Below are 17,186 nucleotides of genomic sequence, written 5' to 3' on the forward strand. Positions count from 1 at the left end.
AAGGTGTTAACGAGTCTCCCCCGTGCTACCCAATCAGAAAGTGGCACTAGGCCTGCTGCTCTGCTTCACAGAGCCCTGGGGATAGGGTGGGATGGAGGTGGTAGTGAGTGTGGGGACCACAGGTCCTTGATTAGCGACCACCCTGGATCTTTCAGGAAGCAGAGGGGAAAAGGTAAATGCACCCATCCCCTCTGGCCCAGCAGCTGGATTCCCCAGCGAGAACCGAGTGACAGAAGAAACACCCCAGGAGACGCTGAGCAGTCAAGCCACCGGAAGCATTTTAATGACAACTGGCATCACAGGTATAAATAAATAGCTTCTTTCTGTCTATAATATGTGCTACAAATATATTTTTCAAAGGTCCAACTAAGCCTCAGAGGCTTCCAGGACCCTTTCCCAGCTACTGACTTTAGTAACAATAATAATAATAATGATAAAAAAACACCAGAAACCATCCCTGGCATCTCTGTGAGCGTCTCCCTGCTGGGAGCATTAAGCTCTGTCCCCTCCACAGCTACTGAACAGAGAGTCACAAAGGTGGTCATTTCACCCCATGCAGGTCTTCTCAGCCATGTGCCTATTACTTTGGATGAATGTGTTTTGTGGTGTGAGGCTAACGGTGATGCTACTCAAGAGCACAGCTGAGGGACATCAAACACAGGGTGCGTCTTCCGAGTTTATGCTGGTGTACCCTGCCCGGCAAAGTCAGAAAAGCAGCTTAAATCCCCCCAAACACTTCTCATCTTGGGTCATTTTTCAACATTGGCTGTGCCTTGCGACAGACCCACCCCGAAAGTTGACACCGATTCCGCCTGGGTACAGCCTCTCTGGGGTTTGACCCAACCTCCCCACCGGGCAGGCACTCTGTGTGGTGGGTGGTCCAGGCTGGGCTCCGTCCTGCTGAACGGGACCCACTCCCGGGCCTTGACCCTGTGATGGTGGTGGTGGGGTCACTGAAGGCGTAGAGAGCTTTTCCTAATTGTAAAGTCCCAGCAAAGCCGGAGGGATACAAGAAAGCACGACAGTCACAGGGCGAGGAATGGAGGGACGGACATCGTTGCCGAAAAGCTGTCTGATGAAGAGAATATAATTTATATTTCATTTAGGAAAAATATACCACGTGATCCTCAGAGATCAGCGTTAAATATAAATCAAGTGTGAGTCTAGGCCGTAAAAAGGAAATGTGCAAGAGGAAAGAGGAGGCCACTGTTGGAATGTCCAGGTCCTCAGTTCTGCCCGGAGGCCACGTCGGCACGGAGAAGGTCACTTCCCTGGCCAAGTGGACCTCGGATGCAGGGCCTCCTCTTGGAAGACCCTACTTTTGTATTCTGCTTCTTTATTAGAAATATAAACAGAGTATGATTTGTCTCTTTTTATCTGTCGTTTTGCATTTTTTAACAAATCATTTTTGGTAGCTCGTGGGTGTCTGTAAGACAACATCCCCGTGGGGCGTGGCAGGCCTCAGCACTCCCATCTGTCCCTTGCCTCCCAGAACAGGGGAACCGACTTTCCAAAATCCACCGTCATCAACTGCTAAAAAACCCTTGATACAAAAATGTCCTTCCCACTGGGCCAGGGGGGAGCCCAGCCCAGCCCCACTCAACCTCTCAGGATGCCCTCTGCCCACTGGGGCCTGTGTCCGCCGACCCCAGGGTCTGAAGGCCCTTGGCCACAGGACTTAGGCCTTCTCCTGGAATTTCTCCAGATAGTTTCTGAGCTCCTTGGGGGCACCCACCTCCACATCCTGGCACACCCACTGGATCTCCTCCTGGCCACCCAGGATGGAGTTCACAGTGGGGCAGCCTCTGTCGGTGGGGATGGTGGTGAAGGTGGCGAACTTCACCTTCTTCCGCTTGGAGGTGGGCGAGTGCGGGGGCTCCTGCTTCTGTGCCTTGCCTGGCCTCCCTGGGTCCGTGGGCCTGTGCACCTGGCTCTGCACCTGCTTCTGGGAGCCCCCGTTGAGGAGCAGGTGGTCACCCTCCTCGTGGCCCCCCAGCCCGCGGTCGATGACGGTGGTGTGCTCGTCCTGGGGCGGGGCAGGGTCCCCGACACTCTCCAGGAGCTCGGCCTCATTGCCCAGCCACACCCAGTCGTGGGAGTGGGTCATGGAGGCCTGGCCCTCCAGGGGCACCTGCTTGTGCCTGTACTTGAGGGCAAAGGTGGCACAGTTGATGAGGAAGACCAGGATGGCCAGGCAGAAGACCCCCAGCAGGGCGTACATGCCGATCTCCAGGTCACTCAGGCCCCGGGGCGTGGGCACCAGGTCGCTCTCCTCCAGCCCGGCCCCCGCCTTGGGCAGGTCCACGTGGGCTGGGAAGTTGGTGAAGTCGATGGGGATGTTCTGCAGCTGCCCCTCCCCGGGCCGCGCGCCGCCGTCCAGCCGGCTGCTCTTCCCCACCCTGTTGTCCTGCAGTGACTTGGCCGTCGTGGTGGCCCTCCGCAGGGCCCCTTCCTCACGCTCCTGGAAACGCTCGTCCTGGCCCTTCTGCCGACGGTCACTGGTGTGGTTCTTGATGTCATCCTCGTCCTTGTCCCCGGTGGAGCTGGTGTCGGCGTCACTCTGTCCAAATTTGACCCTGATGTTGCCGATGCCCACGGCCAGGACACTCTTGCGTTTGGATTTCTGACAGGCCTCGGCGATGGTCATGTCCACTCGGACCAGCGGGCCCTGACCTTCCCCTTCGGCCACCACCATGGGCCACCTGGGAGAGCGGGCGGGGGCAACAGACACCACAGCCTCATCCAGGGAGGTGGCAGCCAGCGAGAAGTCCTGGGTGTCGTAGATGTCCAGGGGTGTCACGGAGCCGTCACTGAACTGTAGCCACGTGCTGACCATGGCTTCCTGCAGGAAGAAAGGCAGTGAGAACCACCTGGGGAGGCTCTTCTCCTCCAACCACCCACGAGCATGATGCCCCAGACAGGGACCCCAAATCCAGACCCGGTGGCTGACGAATCTGGGGAAGAAAACAGTTTTACACCAAGGACAGATAAAAGCACCTTAACTTCAACAAGGACCCTCAGCCTGGCCCTTCCCAGGAGAAGAAGCCAACAGATATGAGTTTCCTATCTTTACCACTGGTCACCAGATGGGCCCTGTTACCTGTGGCAGACACTTTTATTAGTGGCCAGGTGCTCGTGATAACAAGGCTGCCGAGGAGGGGTGGGTGGGAGAACCGTCAGAGCCCCGGGCAATGAACAGGAGCCCCCTCCTCGCTGCACCTGCCCTGTGAGCTGGGGGCACCTTCTGCTCTGCCCTTGAGTCCCCCCCAGGAGACAGTCAGTCCACAGCAGTGATGTGCTGAGAGCCAGCTGAGTGCTCTCTGGTGGCCGCTTGGCTGTGCCAGCTTCACTCTGCAGGTTGCTTTTGTGGAATTATCACCGAGGAAAACAGGAAGCTCGGGCCAGAGTGAGGGCTGAGTGGACTGGAAAGACTGGCTGTCTTCCCATCAGTGCCCAAGCAGCTACACAGAGTTCCCAGAAGGGAAAACAGTCAAGAAAGTTTGAGAATTACCAGCCCGCAGGTCACGCCCCCACCTCCAGTCCAAATGCACCTGGCAGAGGCTCAGTAAGCAGAAGCATCCCATCCACCTCCTCCCTGGACAAGTGGACACAGCTAACAGCCCAGGCAAGGCTGGATGCACTTGGCTGCAGAGACTGTGCCTCCCAGGTGGGGACTCCCTGGGGCAGACACATGGGGACCAGGCCTCCATCAGCTAAGGTGGAGCCTGGGTGCCCCTGGGGCAGGGTGTGAAGAGATGGGTGGGGAGAGCTGATGTCCAGCTCTGCCCTGAGGGGTCAGGTGCCCTCACGGTCATTCCTTCTCTTTCACAGTTATGCTCCCTACTTGGTGACAGATTGAGAAAGAGAGATAACAGCGGGGTGGTGGGGGCAGAGCAGGGCTGGTGGCAGAGGCACCTCGAGCTCTGGGATCGCAGCTGGGCCTAAGCATCGGGCAGAGAGATGCTCAGGGGAAGGCCAGGGCTGTGTGTCCCAGGCCAGAGGAACAGCAGGGAGGCTCTGGGAAGCTCAAGAGGAGGGCGTGTGACGCACAGCCGGGAGGCTGGGAGGGCAGGTGCCATCAGAGGCCCTGCGTGGGGGCCTGTGGGCTGCGAGGGAACATGGCCTCTTTAGGTCAGTGGGAAGTCCCCTGCCTCAGTTTTAGCCCTAGAAGGACGTGATCGGACCCACAGTTTCAGAGGCTCACTGTGCCCCCAGCAGACGGGAGGGTGGACGAAGAGCATGGCCAGTCCCCCCTGGGAGGGCTGCAGATGGACTCGCGCCTGGCCAGGTTCCACAGGCTGGCGGGGAGTCGAGTGCTTCAGTGCTCAGGACTTGACCTCTGCGCTGACCTGCTGCAGTTGAACACTTCCCCCTCAGGCGCGTGGCCTGCCCTCCGCCAGGTCCTACCTGTTTGGGGGTGCGTAGCAGCTCCTCGGCGGTGGCCACAGCTGTGATGGCCTTGCTGTGCTCGGCGTTGGGGTGGAGGGACACAGACAGCCCGGCCACGAGCTGGATGGCCAAGTCCAGCACCGACACTTTGTCCTCCAGCACGGTGACCGTTTTCTCTGCCAGGATGGAGTCAGACAGTGGGGACAGCACCTGTGGGGTTGGAAGGACATGAGGAAAACTCATCACACCTATTTTCAGATGTCAGAAACTCCCCAACTGGGCCTAAGTCCAGAACACAGAGCAAGGGAGTCTCATGCCCATCCCACTATCAACGCTGGCCCACACTGTGGCTTAGCGGGGAATCAGATAGCCATCCCTTCCCCAAGCAATTTTAGTTCTATTTGTTGGAAAATTGAAATAAATATTAAAATCCAGTATGTCTTTAAAAGAGAATGACCCCTCCCAGTTAGAAGAGGTGCCCTGTACAATGCACAACCTGGTTAACTGCATCGAGTGATCCTGTTGACTTGTGATGCGTTGCGCATTAACTGACTTTGTGCAACCTGATTCAAATTTTGAGTGAAGTATGGAGTCAACTGGGAAGAACTGGAATAAAATAGTCCATACCTGCTGGGACACTGGTTTCTCCCCCTCCCATAAGCTCCATGGGGTGGAGATGTCCAGGGGAGATGGCGGACTGTACCAGTCACTTCCACACATGGTTTAAAGATCAAGAACGACATTCCAGAAAGGTGTTGGGCAACAGGGACTTGAGGGGTTGAAGCAAAGATTATCCACACCCCATTGTCTGTCCCAAAACACCCCACATGTCTCCTGAAGCAAAAGATGGGGTGTGGATGCTGAAGAGTCGGAGAGCAAATGAAGGGCTGGTGGCCATGTCCAAAAGTAACAGAGACAGGAACCTGCCGGCTCCAGCCGGCCACTCACAGATGCACAGAGGACACAAAAGTCACCCGAGAGGGGCAGGCAAGGGGACCTGGAGGGGAGCTCCCTGGGGGAGCCTGGGTGGGAGGCAGCAGCAGTGTGGGTGCCTTGGGGTGCCCCAGCAGATCTGGAGCCCTAGGTGCTGGGTGGGCTGCCCTTTCTGCACCCCCATGTGGCCCTCTGGAGCCATCGGGGGCCAGGGATTGTCCACAATGACCTGCCCATTGGGAGCCCTGGGCACCACTACCAGGAAGCAGGCTGACGTCCCGAGCCCTCGCTTCCTACCTGGATGGTGGTCATCCCGACCTCCCGTCCGACCAGGATCCTGCCATCCTGCAGCGTGGCCACGTGAGGTGACTCCAGCTTTATGAAGTCCACCACCAGGGGGGTGATGTCGAACTGCCAGCCGGGGCCCAGCAGGTGGCTTGGCTGGCCCCAGGGGCCGGCCCCCTCGGACACAAACTGGGTGAGGACCCGCACAGTGGCATGCTGGAATTGCAGGGCGCAGCCCCGGCCCCGCCGCTCCTCTTCCTCCTCGTCCTCGCTGTCCCGCGTGGGCCTGAGGGAAAGGAATAGCCGCTCTGGGATCCAGAGGCCTCCCAGAGCAGACATTCTGTACCTGCCCTGGGTCACAGGCATGCCAGTTCAACCCCGGGCAGCACAAAGGGCTGGACACCCTTCCTGGAACGTGTCTGTCAGCAGATTAAAGACTTACGGGCTAACTAAGCACGCACTGTGTGTTCACTATCCATCTGCCATCTGTGGCTATTTAAAAGTAAGTTAACACACAAATTAATGCATTAAAAGACTCAACTTCTCAGCTGCATGGCAGTCCAAATGCCCCGTGTCTGCCATATGGGTGGCTACCATATTGGACAGCGTCCTTCTAGGACAGCCCCCTGCTGCAGAAAGTTCTGCTGGACAGAGCCGTTCATGCTCTTGAGGTGAGCCAGGCCCCACTGACCCCCTGTGTATAAACTCTCCAATCAGCACCTTCTAACTAGATGAGGATACGGAGGCACAGAGAAGTCAGGGGTCTGGCTCCACAGCTGGTCCACAGCAGACCTTCTGTGGATGGGAACGCAGCATGTCCTGGTTCCACGCGGGACACACCCATTCTCTTGGCCACTCCTGACCACGGTGTGACCTGAAGGACCACTGTCCTCCCCAATCAGGCCGATTTCCCTCAAGCTCTTCTGGGAGGTTTGACTCCCTGTCTGTGCGCTCTTGTTGAGACACACTCTTACTGTAATCTAATGAAGACTCTTGTGCCTGGGAGCCCCCAGGGACAGTCCTGATGGCCCAGGATAGGGGATTCCAGGCCTGAAGCCAGGACCTCAGCCACGACACCCCCTTAGGCAACACAGTGGAGGGGGTGTCATAGCTCTGAGCCCACTAGACCCCAAGCTCCTGCCAAGGACCCAGAATCACACAGAATAAACAAATTAGAGGCTGTTTGAAACAGTAGCCCTGTGTTCCAGTAGAAATGCAATTAAATTGTATCCAATAATTTGACCTGCACAGAGCACTTCAAGCTTAGAGATATTCACAAAGCACAGGAGAGGGTGGATGCTTTCCTTAGAAAATTAAATCAAACCTCAAATTCCCTGGGGCTTGAAGGCCTAGAAAAATGGAGACACTTGTGCTGCCATTTGGAGAACCACTTGCAAGAGAGACTCTCCCCAGCCCACGGGCAGCAGGAGGACATCTCGGGCTGGATGCAGACCCTCTGTTGAGCAGCTGTGGGTCCAGCTCTGGCTGGGCCATCCTGAGCCCTGGCCCCTTCAGGGAGCTCTTGTTAGGGTTAGGAGATGAAAAAGTCGTGAGAACATCAGTGCCTACTATGCGCCAGGTCCTGAACCGGCCCCTGTAGAGTCAAAACTGTCCATAAAGCCGTAGTTATGGAGGTTCTAGGATACCTCCTTCATGCCAGGCTCACCTCTTGCTGGCCACGATGGGGACCCTCCAGCCCTTAATCTGGCTGAGCTCGGTGTCAGAGACCTCAATCTGCAGGGGTAGCCGGGGCACCCACACGGTGATGTGCAGGGGGGCGCTCAGGTACTGGTAGGTGAAATTCACTACTGCATCCATCCTGCCCTTGATCTCTTTGCCATTGACAAAGACATAGTCACAGTGGTCGGACACCTGCAGAGACAGAGGGAGTGGGGATGGAGACGTCCTCAGGACCCTGAAGACCACCTGTCTTCAGTTCAGTTCACCCCATTTTCTTGGAAAGTACATAGGCTTCGAGTCCCTCAGACAAGGACCTGGTACAGATGGTTGCATTAGGAAGTGACCCCAGGGAGCAGGGGTGAAGGTGATAGTTACAACCCCTGGAAATGAGACAGAGGCTCTGTTTGTGCCATACGAATGAACGGAAAACTGAAATAGAAACACAGCTGCATTACAGGGAGGGACACAACATGACTTATCTCATGTAGCTCCTGCATCACCTCCTAAACTGTGACATCCTTCAAGGCAAAGAGGGCATCCTCTTCGTCTTCAGCCCTTGGTTCCTTATACCAGCTGCTCATGAAGCAGGAGCTCAGCAGAGTGGATGGTGGGCAGATGGCGGGATAGAGATATGGGGGATGGAGGGATAGTTGGATGGATAGATAGATGGGTGAGTAGATGAACAGATGGAAGGATGGGTTGGTGAATGGATAAATCAACAGATGGATGGATAGATGGATGGAAGGACAAACAGATTGATGAACAGGTGGGCAAATGGTTGGCTGGTTGGCTGGATGATCAGAGGGATGAATAGATGGAAAGATGGATGAATGAATAGATGGAAGGATGGATGGACAGATGGATGGAGGAATAGAAGGATGATGGATGGAGGGAGGGTTAGATGGATGGATAGCCAGCCAGATGGATGAAAGGAAGGATGGATGGATGGATGAACAGAGCCTCCCTTCATGGGGATGCCTTAGGACACCCGTCGAGGATTTGGGGTTGAGTGAAGAGGCAAGGAGCCACTGAGATGAGATGGAAGAAAAGCAGTGGAAACACAGGAAGTTAATTTGAAAGCTCCTAGGAAGCCCTCAGGCAGTGTTTCCCCACCTTTCCAGGGTCAGTGACTCCTTCGAGAACACACATAAGCCTAATTTGTGCTGGAGAGGTGGACATTTGCACAGTTGAGCTTAACACTTTGGAGTTAATGAAGTCATCGGGCAGCACTTACCATGCAAAGCTGTAATTGCCGATTTGCTTATCTGTCTCCTAGTCTGCATGCTCTGGGAGGAGCAGATCCCCCCGGAGGTCTGGACCCCACCAGATGACCTCTAGTGCTGAGCAGTGACCTCCTGTGATGGCTCACCCTCTCCTTCCCCACCTTCCGGGGCGGTGGGTGGCCACTCTGGGCCCGGTTTCCATCTTCCATGCACTGTTCTGTTTGCAGAAGCAGCTGGTGAGGGCTGGGCAGAGAGACTTCGCTCCATCTGCTGAGGACAGTGGCAGGGAGCAGCTGGGAAGGACACACGGACGGGTCCTCTCACCCATGGTCAAGAGCAGTGTGTGTTTCCACGCTGATGAAGGATGGAAACCAATTTTCGCCGCTGTCCCTGGCTGGCTGTTAGGACATCAGCACTGCCCCAGATCTGGACAGCATTAGCATAACGGCCGGGCAGGAGTCACTCCAATAATCTCCTCTCTAATCAATGTTGTAACTTACAGACCGCTGGCTTCTTGTCGGTTACCTTTCTGGCGTGGGTGGGAGGGGACCTGGCCTCTGCAGAATATCTAAGCAATTGAGAGGAACAACAGTGGCCGGAGGCTGCTGGGCATGGCAGGGCCCCATCTGGGCTCATGCCCAGGGAGTCCTAACCAACGGGGAGGTCTCCAGGTACCTCGCCACCTCCTACGTGGCTGGCTGTGGGGACCACGGTGCCAGAAAGAAAACTAGTTCTTCTACAGACAGGAAGCAGCAAGGCCACAGGTATCTTTGTGGTCCCCTGGGGGTGGGCACCCTGGGACTCTGCCGTGTCACATGAGGACCTGGCCCAGGGATGTCCTGGGAGCTCAGTGCTGTGCAGAAATGCTTGGCCAGTTTCCAGCTGGGACAACAGCTTATACTGCTGGCCCCAACCATGGTCACCACTGCCAAGGCTGAAAGTCCTAGGGAAGAATTTGACCCAAGCCCCAGGAAGCCTCAGGTGCGACAATCCAGGAGCTTCCATCCTTCTGAGCCACTGCGGTATGTACGTGCACTGGGATCAGCAGTGTCCCCCAAACCATGCACCCACTCGACCGCAAGGTGACCTCATCTGGAAACGGGGCCCTTGCAGGTGCAGTCAGTGGGGAGTGGAGGGGCCTCAGCCCACAGGATGGGCCCTCATGAGGAGCGTGGAGGGAACAGGTGTCAACAGGAAAGGTGGTTCCCTGAAGTGTGGTCCTGGGACAGCAGAGGCTGGTGTCAAGGAGTAAGAAGGTGGCAGAAGAGGGGAGCCCCTTTGTAGTCATGTGGGGCACCCCCACCCTGCAGCCCTGGTTTCTCAGGGGAAGGATGAAGCTCTGCTTCCAGCCATGAGCAGGTCCATGTGACTGTGGCCTAAACCAATCAGAGCTTATATTCCCCCAGCACAGTGACTGGCTCAGGGTGAACAGGTGACGTACACTGGGGCCATCAGAGGGGACTTCTCAGGCAAGGCTAGGCAAAGATGCCTGCTATCTTCTGTGAGACCTCTGCTTAAAAAGCAGCGGTCTGACAGAAGCTTGCAGCCGTCTTACAACAACTTCTCTGAGAATTCATTCAGCACAGGGGGCATTGAGCCAGGAGATGGAGAGCCAGAAATAAAATACTACTTCCTTTTAGCCCCTTGATCCAGCCATCCCTGAAGCCAGGGATCCCTTACACCTCACATATAGAAGCCAAAAAACGTTTCTGCACCTATTTGGCTCAATTCAGTTTGGGTCATGCAGTCTTTTGACCAAAATCATCCCCTCAGACAACATGCCCAGCCCAGTGCCCAGCCCAGGCCCTCCATGTGCTACCCTGCCTATCAGCATCTCAGCACAGAACAGGAGACGAGGCATGAAAGGAATGCCTATCTTCCAACAAGCATTGCATGCTCAAGAGGAATCCTCCAGCCACTCAGAGGTTGAGGATATAGGAAGAGAAGTGAATGTAGGAGGGGGAGAAGCCCCTCTAAGTTCAGCTCAGAGAGGGTGTGCATTTGCTGCTTTTGCTGTTCAGCACCTCTGTTTTCTATTTCCTGGGAAAATTGTTTAATTATTTCTGGGGAACTGCTCACATCCCTATCCCCTAGGTCTTGGTGTCAGGTACGTGGCTGGACACATCATGACAAGTGATCTTCCCTCCCTGGCCATGGTGACTAGTTCAGAACAGGCACATGGCTTGGCCTGGCCAAGGACAGGGATCCCAGGATTTCCACATAGGTCTCCAGGGCTTCAAGGCCCAGGACTTGAGCCTGGGGCATCTCTACCCAGCATTGAGGATGACATTGACAGTCCAAACAGTGCTGAGAGGGTCAGAGGGATTGATTCAAGGGTCCCCCGCAGCCACCTGCCCTAGACCTTCACTGATGATACCGTTTCTCCTTGCTAATCCAATGTGGGGGTCTTGGCGGCTCAGCACCTGCTCACTCAATGAAGATAGGGAGAGTTGGCATAAGATGCTGCTGAGACCAAACCCTGGCTCTCAAATTGATCTCAGCAGAGGAGTCTGGGGAGAGCCACCACGGGTGCACTGTTTGCCAGAACTCAGTCTTCCCTGAAGCAAACCAGCCACCCAGGTCCCAGTCTGGACTGGACCCTGGGCATCATGGACCTGGCCCGAGCTTTTCACCCATGAAAACCTCAGCTCCAGGGTCCCTGGATGTAGAAACCTCTTTTCTCAGTTAAGCAAATCCAGATGGAGCCTCCCTAAGCTCCAGTAAAATCTGGCTCACAAACAAAAGGTCTGATCTTATGCAAAAGTCTTATATTAGAAGAGAACATTCTCTGTGGCTCGATGGAGGGTCAGAATAACCCGCTCCTTCCTGGACAGCTCCATATGTATGTTCTTTCCATCAGCCTCTCCCAGGAAAAAATGCTGGCCTCCACTCCTCCAAGGCAAGGTTCTGGGTCTGTGCCTCCCTTAAAGCGTCTTAGGTTTGTGTGATTCAATATGGCGGCGACTGCCATGTGTGGCCAAAGCCGGGGACCAACCAAGAACTAGAACAACCAAGAGACTGAATCAGCCATTTCATTCAGTGTTAATAATTTACTGATGCACACGTGGTCAGTGGTTATCATACTGGACAGCTCAGTAACCTAAAGATCTGTCTGTGGTGTACTCCTCCTCGCCTGAGCCCAAAGGGAGCCTGGAGACTACAATGGCTTCGAGGTCACATGCACCTGGGTTTGATTCTGGACTCTGTTACTTATCAGCTGTGTGACTTTGGCAATTTCTTCAACCTCTCTGGGTTTCAGTTTCCTCAAAATGAAACTTACAACAGTCCCCACTTTGCACTTGCCAGAGTGATCAACTTGCAATTTAAACCAGAATATCTTCCAATGTCCTGTTGCTCTTAGAATAAAATGAAAGTCTGGCCCCAGCTTGACGCCCCTGACTTTGTGCCACCTCAGTGTTCCCTACGGTCCTCACCCATACTCCTCCATCTTGGCTGACTTTCCGGGGGACACCAAGCTTGCTCACCCCCTAGGGTCTTTTCCCATGCTGTTCCTGCTGCTTAGAAGACTGTTCCAAGCTGTTGGCCCGTGGGCATCAGTGCAGATGCAGAGAGGCTCCCGACTATCCACTGCAAACAGCCCTGCCCATCTCTTCGCCCCAGCAACCTAGTGGTTTCTCCATGGCATTTACAATACTGGAAATGACCCTGCTTATTATGTTTGTTGACTGACAAATGCTCCCGACTGTTGAAGATAAGCTGTGTAAAGGGAGCGACTGGGAGCCACGTCCCCAGGTGTGGGAGGTGCTCGGTAGAGACCATCGAGGAGAAGGAGCAGATCGTGCATTTCTTTAAGTGCCCAGGAGGCCATGCCTCTAAAGAGGGATGTTAGTGGGCACCTGTGAGCAGAGGCCCCAGTGGGCTGGCCTGGCTTGGCTTGGCTACCGTGTTCTCTTGAGCCACTTTGAGCAGAATGTCCTTGAGGGGCAGCTGCTCTGGGCACCAGCATGAGACGTGGGGCTGACCTGAAGCCCAGGCTCCTTGGATCCCAGACCAGGCAACCTGCCCCCTGAAGGGCTGCCGTGGTACACCACGGGCCCTGGGGAGAAGCCACGGCTTGCTGTTGTAAGTCATTGAGTTTCTGGGTTCCTTTGTCACACAGCATGATCACAGCTGGAGCTGGCTGACACAAATCTAGCCTTCCAGGGATGACCCAACACCCACGGCTACCCAGTGACGACCCGAGACCCACGTCTACCCGCCCCAGGACGTGGAGCTGTGAAGGGCTCTTTGCTTTCTGAGAAGAGCTGAGTCGGTACAGGGGTGCCACACCCACAGTGCATGGCATTTATTAAGTCCTTGCTGTGTACCGGGCACTTCACCAGCCTTGTGACTCACTCAGATGGTGAGTGACAGAGAAGACCGGGCCTCCATCTGGGGGCTGCCAGTCAAAGCCGCACAGAGGTGCTTGTGTGCTTCCTGCTGTCTGCTGGGCGAAGGTGGTCCTCTCAGCCTCTGCAGGGTCATGTGCCTCTCTGTTGTACGGGCACGGTGGGACAATGAGTAGCCAGCACTGGATGCCAGCAGCCTCCGCCCCAGGGGTGACCACAATCACCTCCAGGCATTGCGAGTGGCCCAGGGACACTCTGTGGAGAGCCACCATCTAGGTCTGCCTCTGTGGCAATGTCAGTTTCACCAGCAACACTGTGTCCTAGGCCGCAGCACTCCAGGAGGTGGGCATGAGCACCCCCACTTCTCAGGTGGAAGAACCAGCTGGGGTTCAGAGAAGAGCTGGCTAGTGCAGAGCAGCTTGGGAGCAGGCATGGGAGTTGCCCACTGAGGCCCAGGCCCAGGGACTCGCGCTGGGAGAACCCTGCACGGGGGGGGGGGAGGCTCCTTTGCTTCACAGCAGACCCAGGTCCAGAGACAGGCTGTGCCAGGTACCTCGCTCGCTGGCCTCAGCCCAGGCACCTCCTCTCCCTCTTCTCACCTGAGGACAGGCGGCTCTTGCAGAGAGAGGCCCGACTGTGCTTCTTCCTCAGCCCTTGGGCCACGAGAAGCAGGAGTGGGGACTGCTAGTCTCTCCTCTGCCTAAAGTCCGCCCTCGGCCCTGGGTGCCACCCAAAGCAATGTGCATCCTACAGGCTCTCTAGAGATGGGGGGGCCATTCCCAAGAACTCACTCTCAAGCTTGCAAAATTGAGAGTAAGTTCCATAGAGCAAAGTTTAGGGGTCACAGTTCAGGGGAAAGCCAAGGCTATGCCTGAGGGGGTTGCTCCCCACGACCTGGGACAGACCGGTCAGCTCATCACCTGTGAGCACTCTCTCCCGCCGGGATCCCCTTAGCTGGAATGGACCCTGGAGGTCCATCGGGCTGCGCTGGAAATTCAGTTAGTGATCTCTCTCTCCCCAGTCAATCGTCCCTGGGGCCTAGTGACATGTGGCCCAGTGACCACAGGAGCCCCTGGGGAAAGCACAAGCCAGGCTGTGAACCAGGGTACCCCAGGGGAGCCTCACTCAAGATAGGGGAGGTGCCGAGAGCCCTGGCAGGCAGGCAGCACAGTCCACGGCAGGCTCAGTGGCTCTGATGTCCTTACCTGGGAGACTACCCTGTCCAAGCAGCCCATCCCATGCCACTCTCTATCATGGTCACCCCTTGTGGTTCCCGCCAGCTTCGTGGTGTTCTTGCCTCTGGCCACCTGTCTGCTCCCCCTCCTCACAGCATGCCGGTTCCCAGGGACAGTTCCTCGCCTGCTTATTTACTGCTGTGTGCCCCAAACCAGGATGGCACCTCTGGCCAATCAATCTTCGTTGAATGAATTAGCATGTGATTTATGAAAACTTGACTGTCATACTGTCAAATCGAGTGGGATTCGAGCATCAAGCAGGACAAGCACCACCCAATAATCTATGCCGTGTCACAGACTGCACGACACAGCTGTATTTCAAAGATGCTCACACTCGGGCAGGAGGTGGGAGCAGTTACGTGCTCTGGCGGTGCCCGCAGCTCTGCCACCCACCCCAAGCTTCTTCTGCCACTGTCCTGGGACTTCTGCTAGTGGCTGCCCTTCCAGGGTCTACGCCCTTCGCCTTCCCATGAGCACCAGCACAGACATGGCCCACTTCCTGAGGGTGCTGCGGCTCCTCCTGCCCCCACCCTGGACACTGTGCACTGCCTGCTGGCCTGGCTGAGCTTTCCCAAGGCACCAGTCCTGATGCGGTGAAGGAAGAATAGGAGGAATGTGTGTAGGAAGTCACCTGTCCCTGCAAAACAAAGAGCCTATAGGTATGTCCTGAGTGTATGCACACCCAGGTGTGTGTGTGTGTGTGATCACTTAAGCATGAGGAAGGCCTACAGGGACAGTACTGACCACCCGAGGCCCTGAAAAGTGTGCCGAGAGTGTGCACAGACCTGCCCACTGGAAGTGCTCTTGGTGTGTTCTCCCTGCTGTAAAGTAGTATCTCCACGTGGGGATTACAAACATGTGTCAATAGAGGTGTGTAAGCAGGCCCAGGCTCCACATTGTGATGTGGGCACAGTCCCATCCACCTTGGGGACAGGCTCAGCTCCCCTGGGCCAGGAGGACTAGACAGGCCATAAGGTGGTGACTGGCGAGCGGGCAGGTGCCTGAGCAGAGGGGACACCCGCAGTGTGCTCTCCCCTGGGAACGTGGCTTCTGGGTCTCCAGATCTGCTGGATTTTCCCGAGAAGTGGGGACCCTCAGTCACGAGTGGCAGGAAAGGAAAGCCGTGAAGCCACTCTGGAAAGGTACCACGTGACCAAGCAGTTCCAGTCCTCAGAATCCATTCAGGAGACACCAAAACACCTCTGTGTAAAGACGCACACGCATGCTCACATTTGTTTAGAAACTCCAAAAGTAGCCATTGATGGACAGTGTGGGGTCCACCCAGACAACTGAATATCCTTCAGCAATGGAGGAACAAACTGCCAATCTAGGTTAGACTGTGGTGCAGCTCCAAACAAACCCACGATGCTAAGTCAAAGGCAGGGAGAGCAGAACACAGATCCACGGGTACAGAATTGGTTGCCAGGGGCTGTGGGCGGGAGGAGCAACAGACCGCAAATGGGTGACACGAATGTCCCATGACTGGGTCATGGAGATGGCTGTCTGACTCAGAGGACTTGCCAACATCTTTGAAATGCGTGGCTACAATTCTGACATGTCAGCATCACCATGCACAGCACACCAGGCCTCCCTCCCGGGGTCTACCTCATGTAGCCAGAGGACCTTCTGACTCAGAGTTCGTAAGTCCTTGGCTGTGTGGCCACTGGGCCAGGCTCTTCACCTGTTGATGGAACTCATATGCCCTCCAAACGACTTTGGATGCTGGGACTCTGACTGTCCCAAGGGCCGGGAGGAACACGAGGACTGCCCAAGGCTGCCTGCCTCGGAAATACCAAGGCCCAGGGAGAGCCTTCAGCAAGCCTCACAGCACGAGCTGTCTCTCACAGCTCTGGAGCCGCAGACCAGGGAGCCGCATGGCCGGCTCTGGCCGGACTCCTCCTGGCTGGCAGATGTCTGCCTTCTTGCTCTGTCCCCGCAGCTCCTTTTCTGTTTTCCTCTTTACTCACCCCCTGCTTTTCTTTGGTAATGGGGCTTGAACCCAGAGGTGCTTTGAGACAGGCTCTTGCTAAGGTACCCAGCCTGGCCTTGAACCTGTGATTCTCCTGCTACGGCATCCTGAGTGGCTGTGACTACAGGCGTGTGTTGCCACACCCGGCTTCTCTTCCTCTTCATGAAGGGCAAAAGTCCCATCAGGACCTCTACTTTAGTGACCTCTCTAAGCCCAGTTACTACCCAGAGCTCCCACTGCTTAATACCACCTGACTGGGGACAGGGCTTGGGCATAGGGACTGGGGGGTGTGCAGGCCACAGTGGTCCACTGTCTGCCTATCACATGAGCTTCATGTCCCCAGGCCACGGCTCCTCTCTTGTAGCACAGCCAGCTACCTGTGCCAGGGTCACCGGTCCTCTGCATCGCCCTATGGGCACTGAGCTCAGGCCGCTGGTGTCTGTCTCAGACCCAGGAGACGGGAAGGTTTATTTGCGTGCACTGGGCAAAACCTCAGAGTCTTCAGACTCAACCAAACTGAGCTCCCTAAATCCAAAGCCTCCTGGGCCTGTAGCAGAGAAGCACTGATTAGATGTGAACGCCCTCCCCATGGCGGCCGGACACAGCCTTCAAGCCCCAGGGGTGACACTCCTGAGTGGCCAGCCCCTTTCATAATGCTCCCCCATGCTGTGCTTTGTCCATGGCCAGGGATGTCACCTCCCCACTCATCTCAGGGGGACATTCTCAGCTCGAGTCTGCTCATTTCCCTAAAGGTACAGATCACATTCCTGGAAACACTGGCTACGGGCTCCTTGTCAAAATCATTTCCGAGCAGCCAGGGATGACCCTGGGTGTAACTGTGATGAGATCTGCTTCTGGGTCTTGTTTCTCTCCTGGGTTTTGAAGCTAAAAATAGATTCCTTCTCTTTGGAGAATGGGCTGGCATCTCCGTCTAAGCTGTCACTCACCCAACCGAGATCCTGTCCTCTGACCCTGGTCCCCCCGGTCCTGCCGTCCCCTCCTGCCTCACTCAACCACTGCTCTATTCTCTGCTTCTATGAATTTAACTCAGGACGAGGTCAAGGGCTCTTTCTACAACACAGTGATCACAGTTCATAACAATGCACTCGATTTTTAAAGTTTT

The 17,186-nt window shown here is 55.7% G+C and overlaps 1 protein-coding gene across 1 annotated transcript in view; it reads right to left on the reverse strand.

Annotated features, from left to right (window-relative positions):
- Nucleotides 1-265: 265 nt before the first annotated feature.
- The window catches only part of Tmem132c (transmembrane protein 132C), a 267,501-nt gene continuing 250,580 nt past the window's right edge, over nucleotides 266-17,186 (reverse strand). Inside the window, exons 6-9 of the mRNA XM_048785911.1 lie at nucleotides 7,274-7,479; nucleotides 5,620-5,893; nucleotides 4,408-4,599; nucleotides 266-2,842 (exon numbers count right to left, since the gene is read on the reverse strand). Coding sequence (XP_048641868.1) covers nucleotides 1,679-2,842; nucleotides 4,408-4,599; nucleotides 5,620-5,893; nucleotides 7,274-7,479 — 1,836 coding nt within the window. The 3' untranslated portion in view covers nucleotides 266-1,678. The remainder of the gene's footprint in view (nucleotides 2,843-4,407; nucleotides 4,600-5,619; nucleotides 5,894-7,273; nucleotides 7,480-17,186) is intronic.

The sequence above is a fragment of the Marmota marmota genome, unplaced genomic scaffold (genome assembly GCF_001458135.2).
Source record: "Marmota marmota marmota unplaced genomic scaffold, marMar, whole genome shotgun sequence".
Taxonomy (NCBI): Eukaryota; Metazoa; Chordata; class Mammalia; order Rodentia; family Sciuridae; genus Marmota; species Marmota marmota.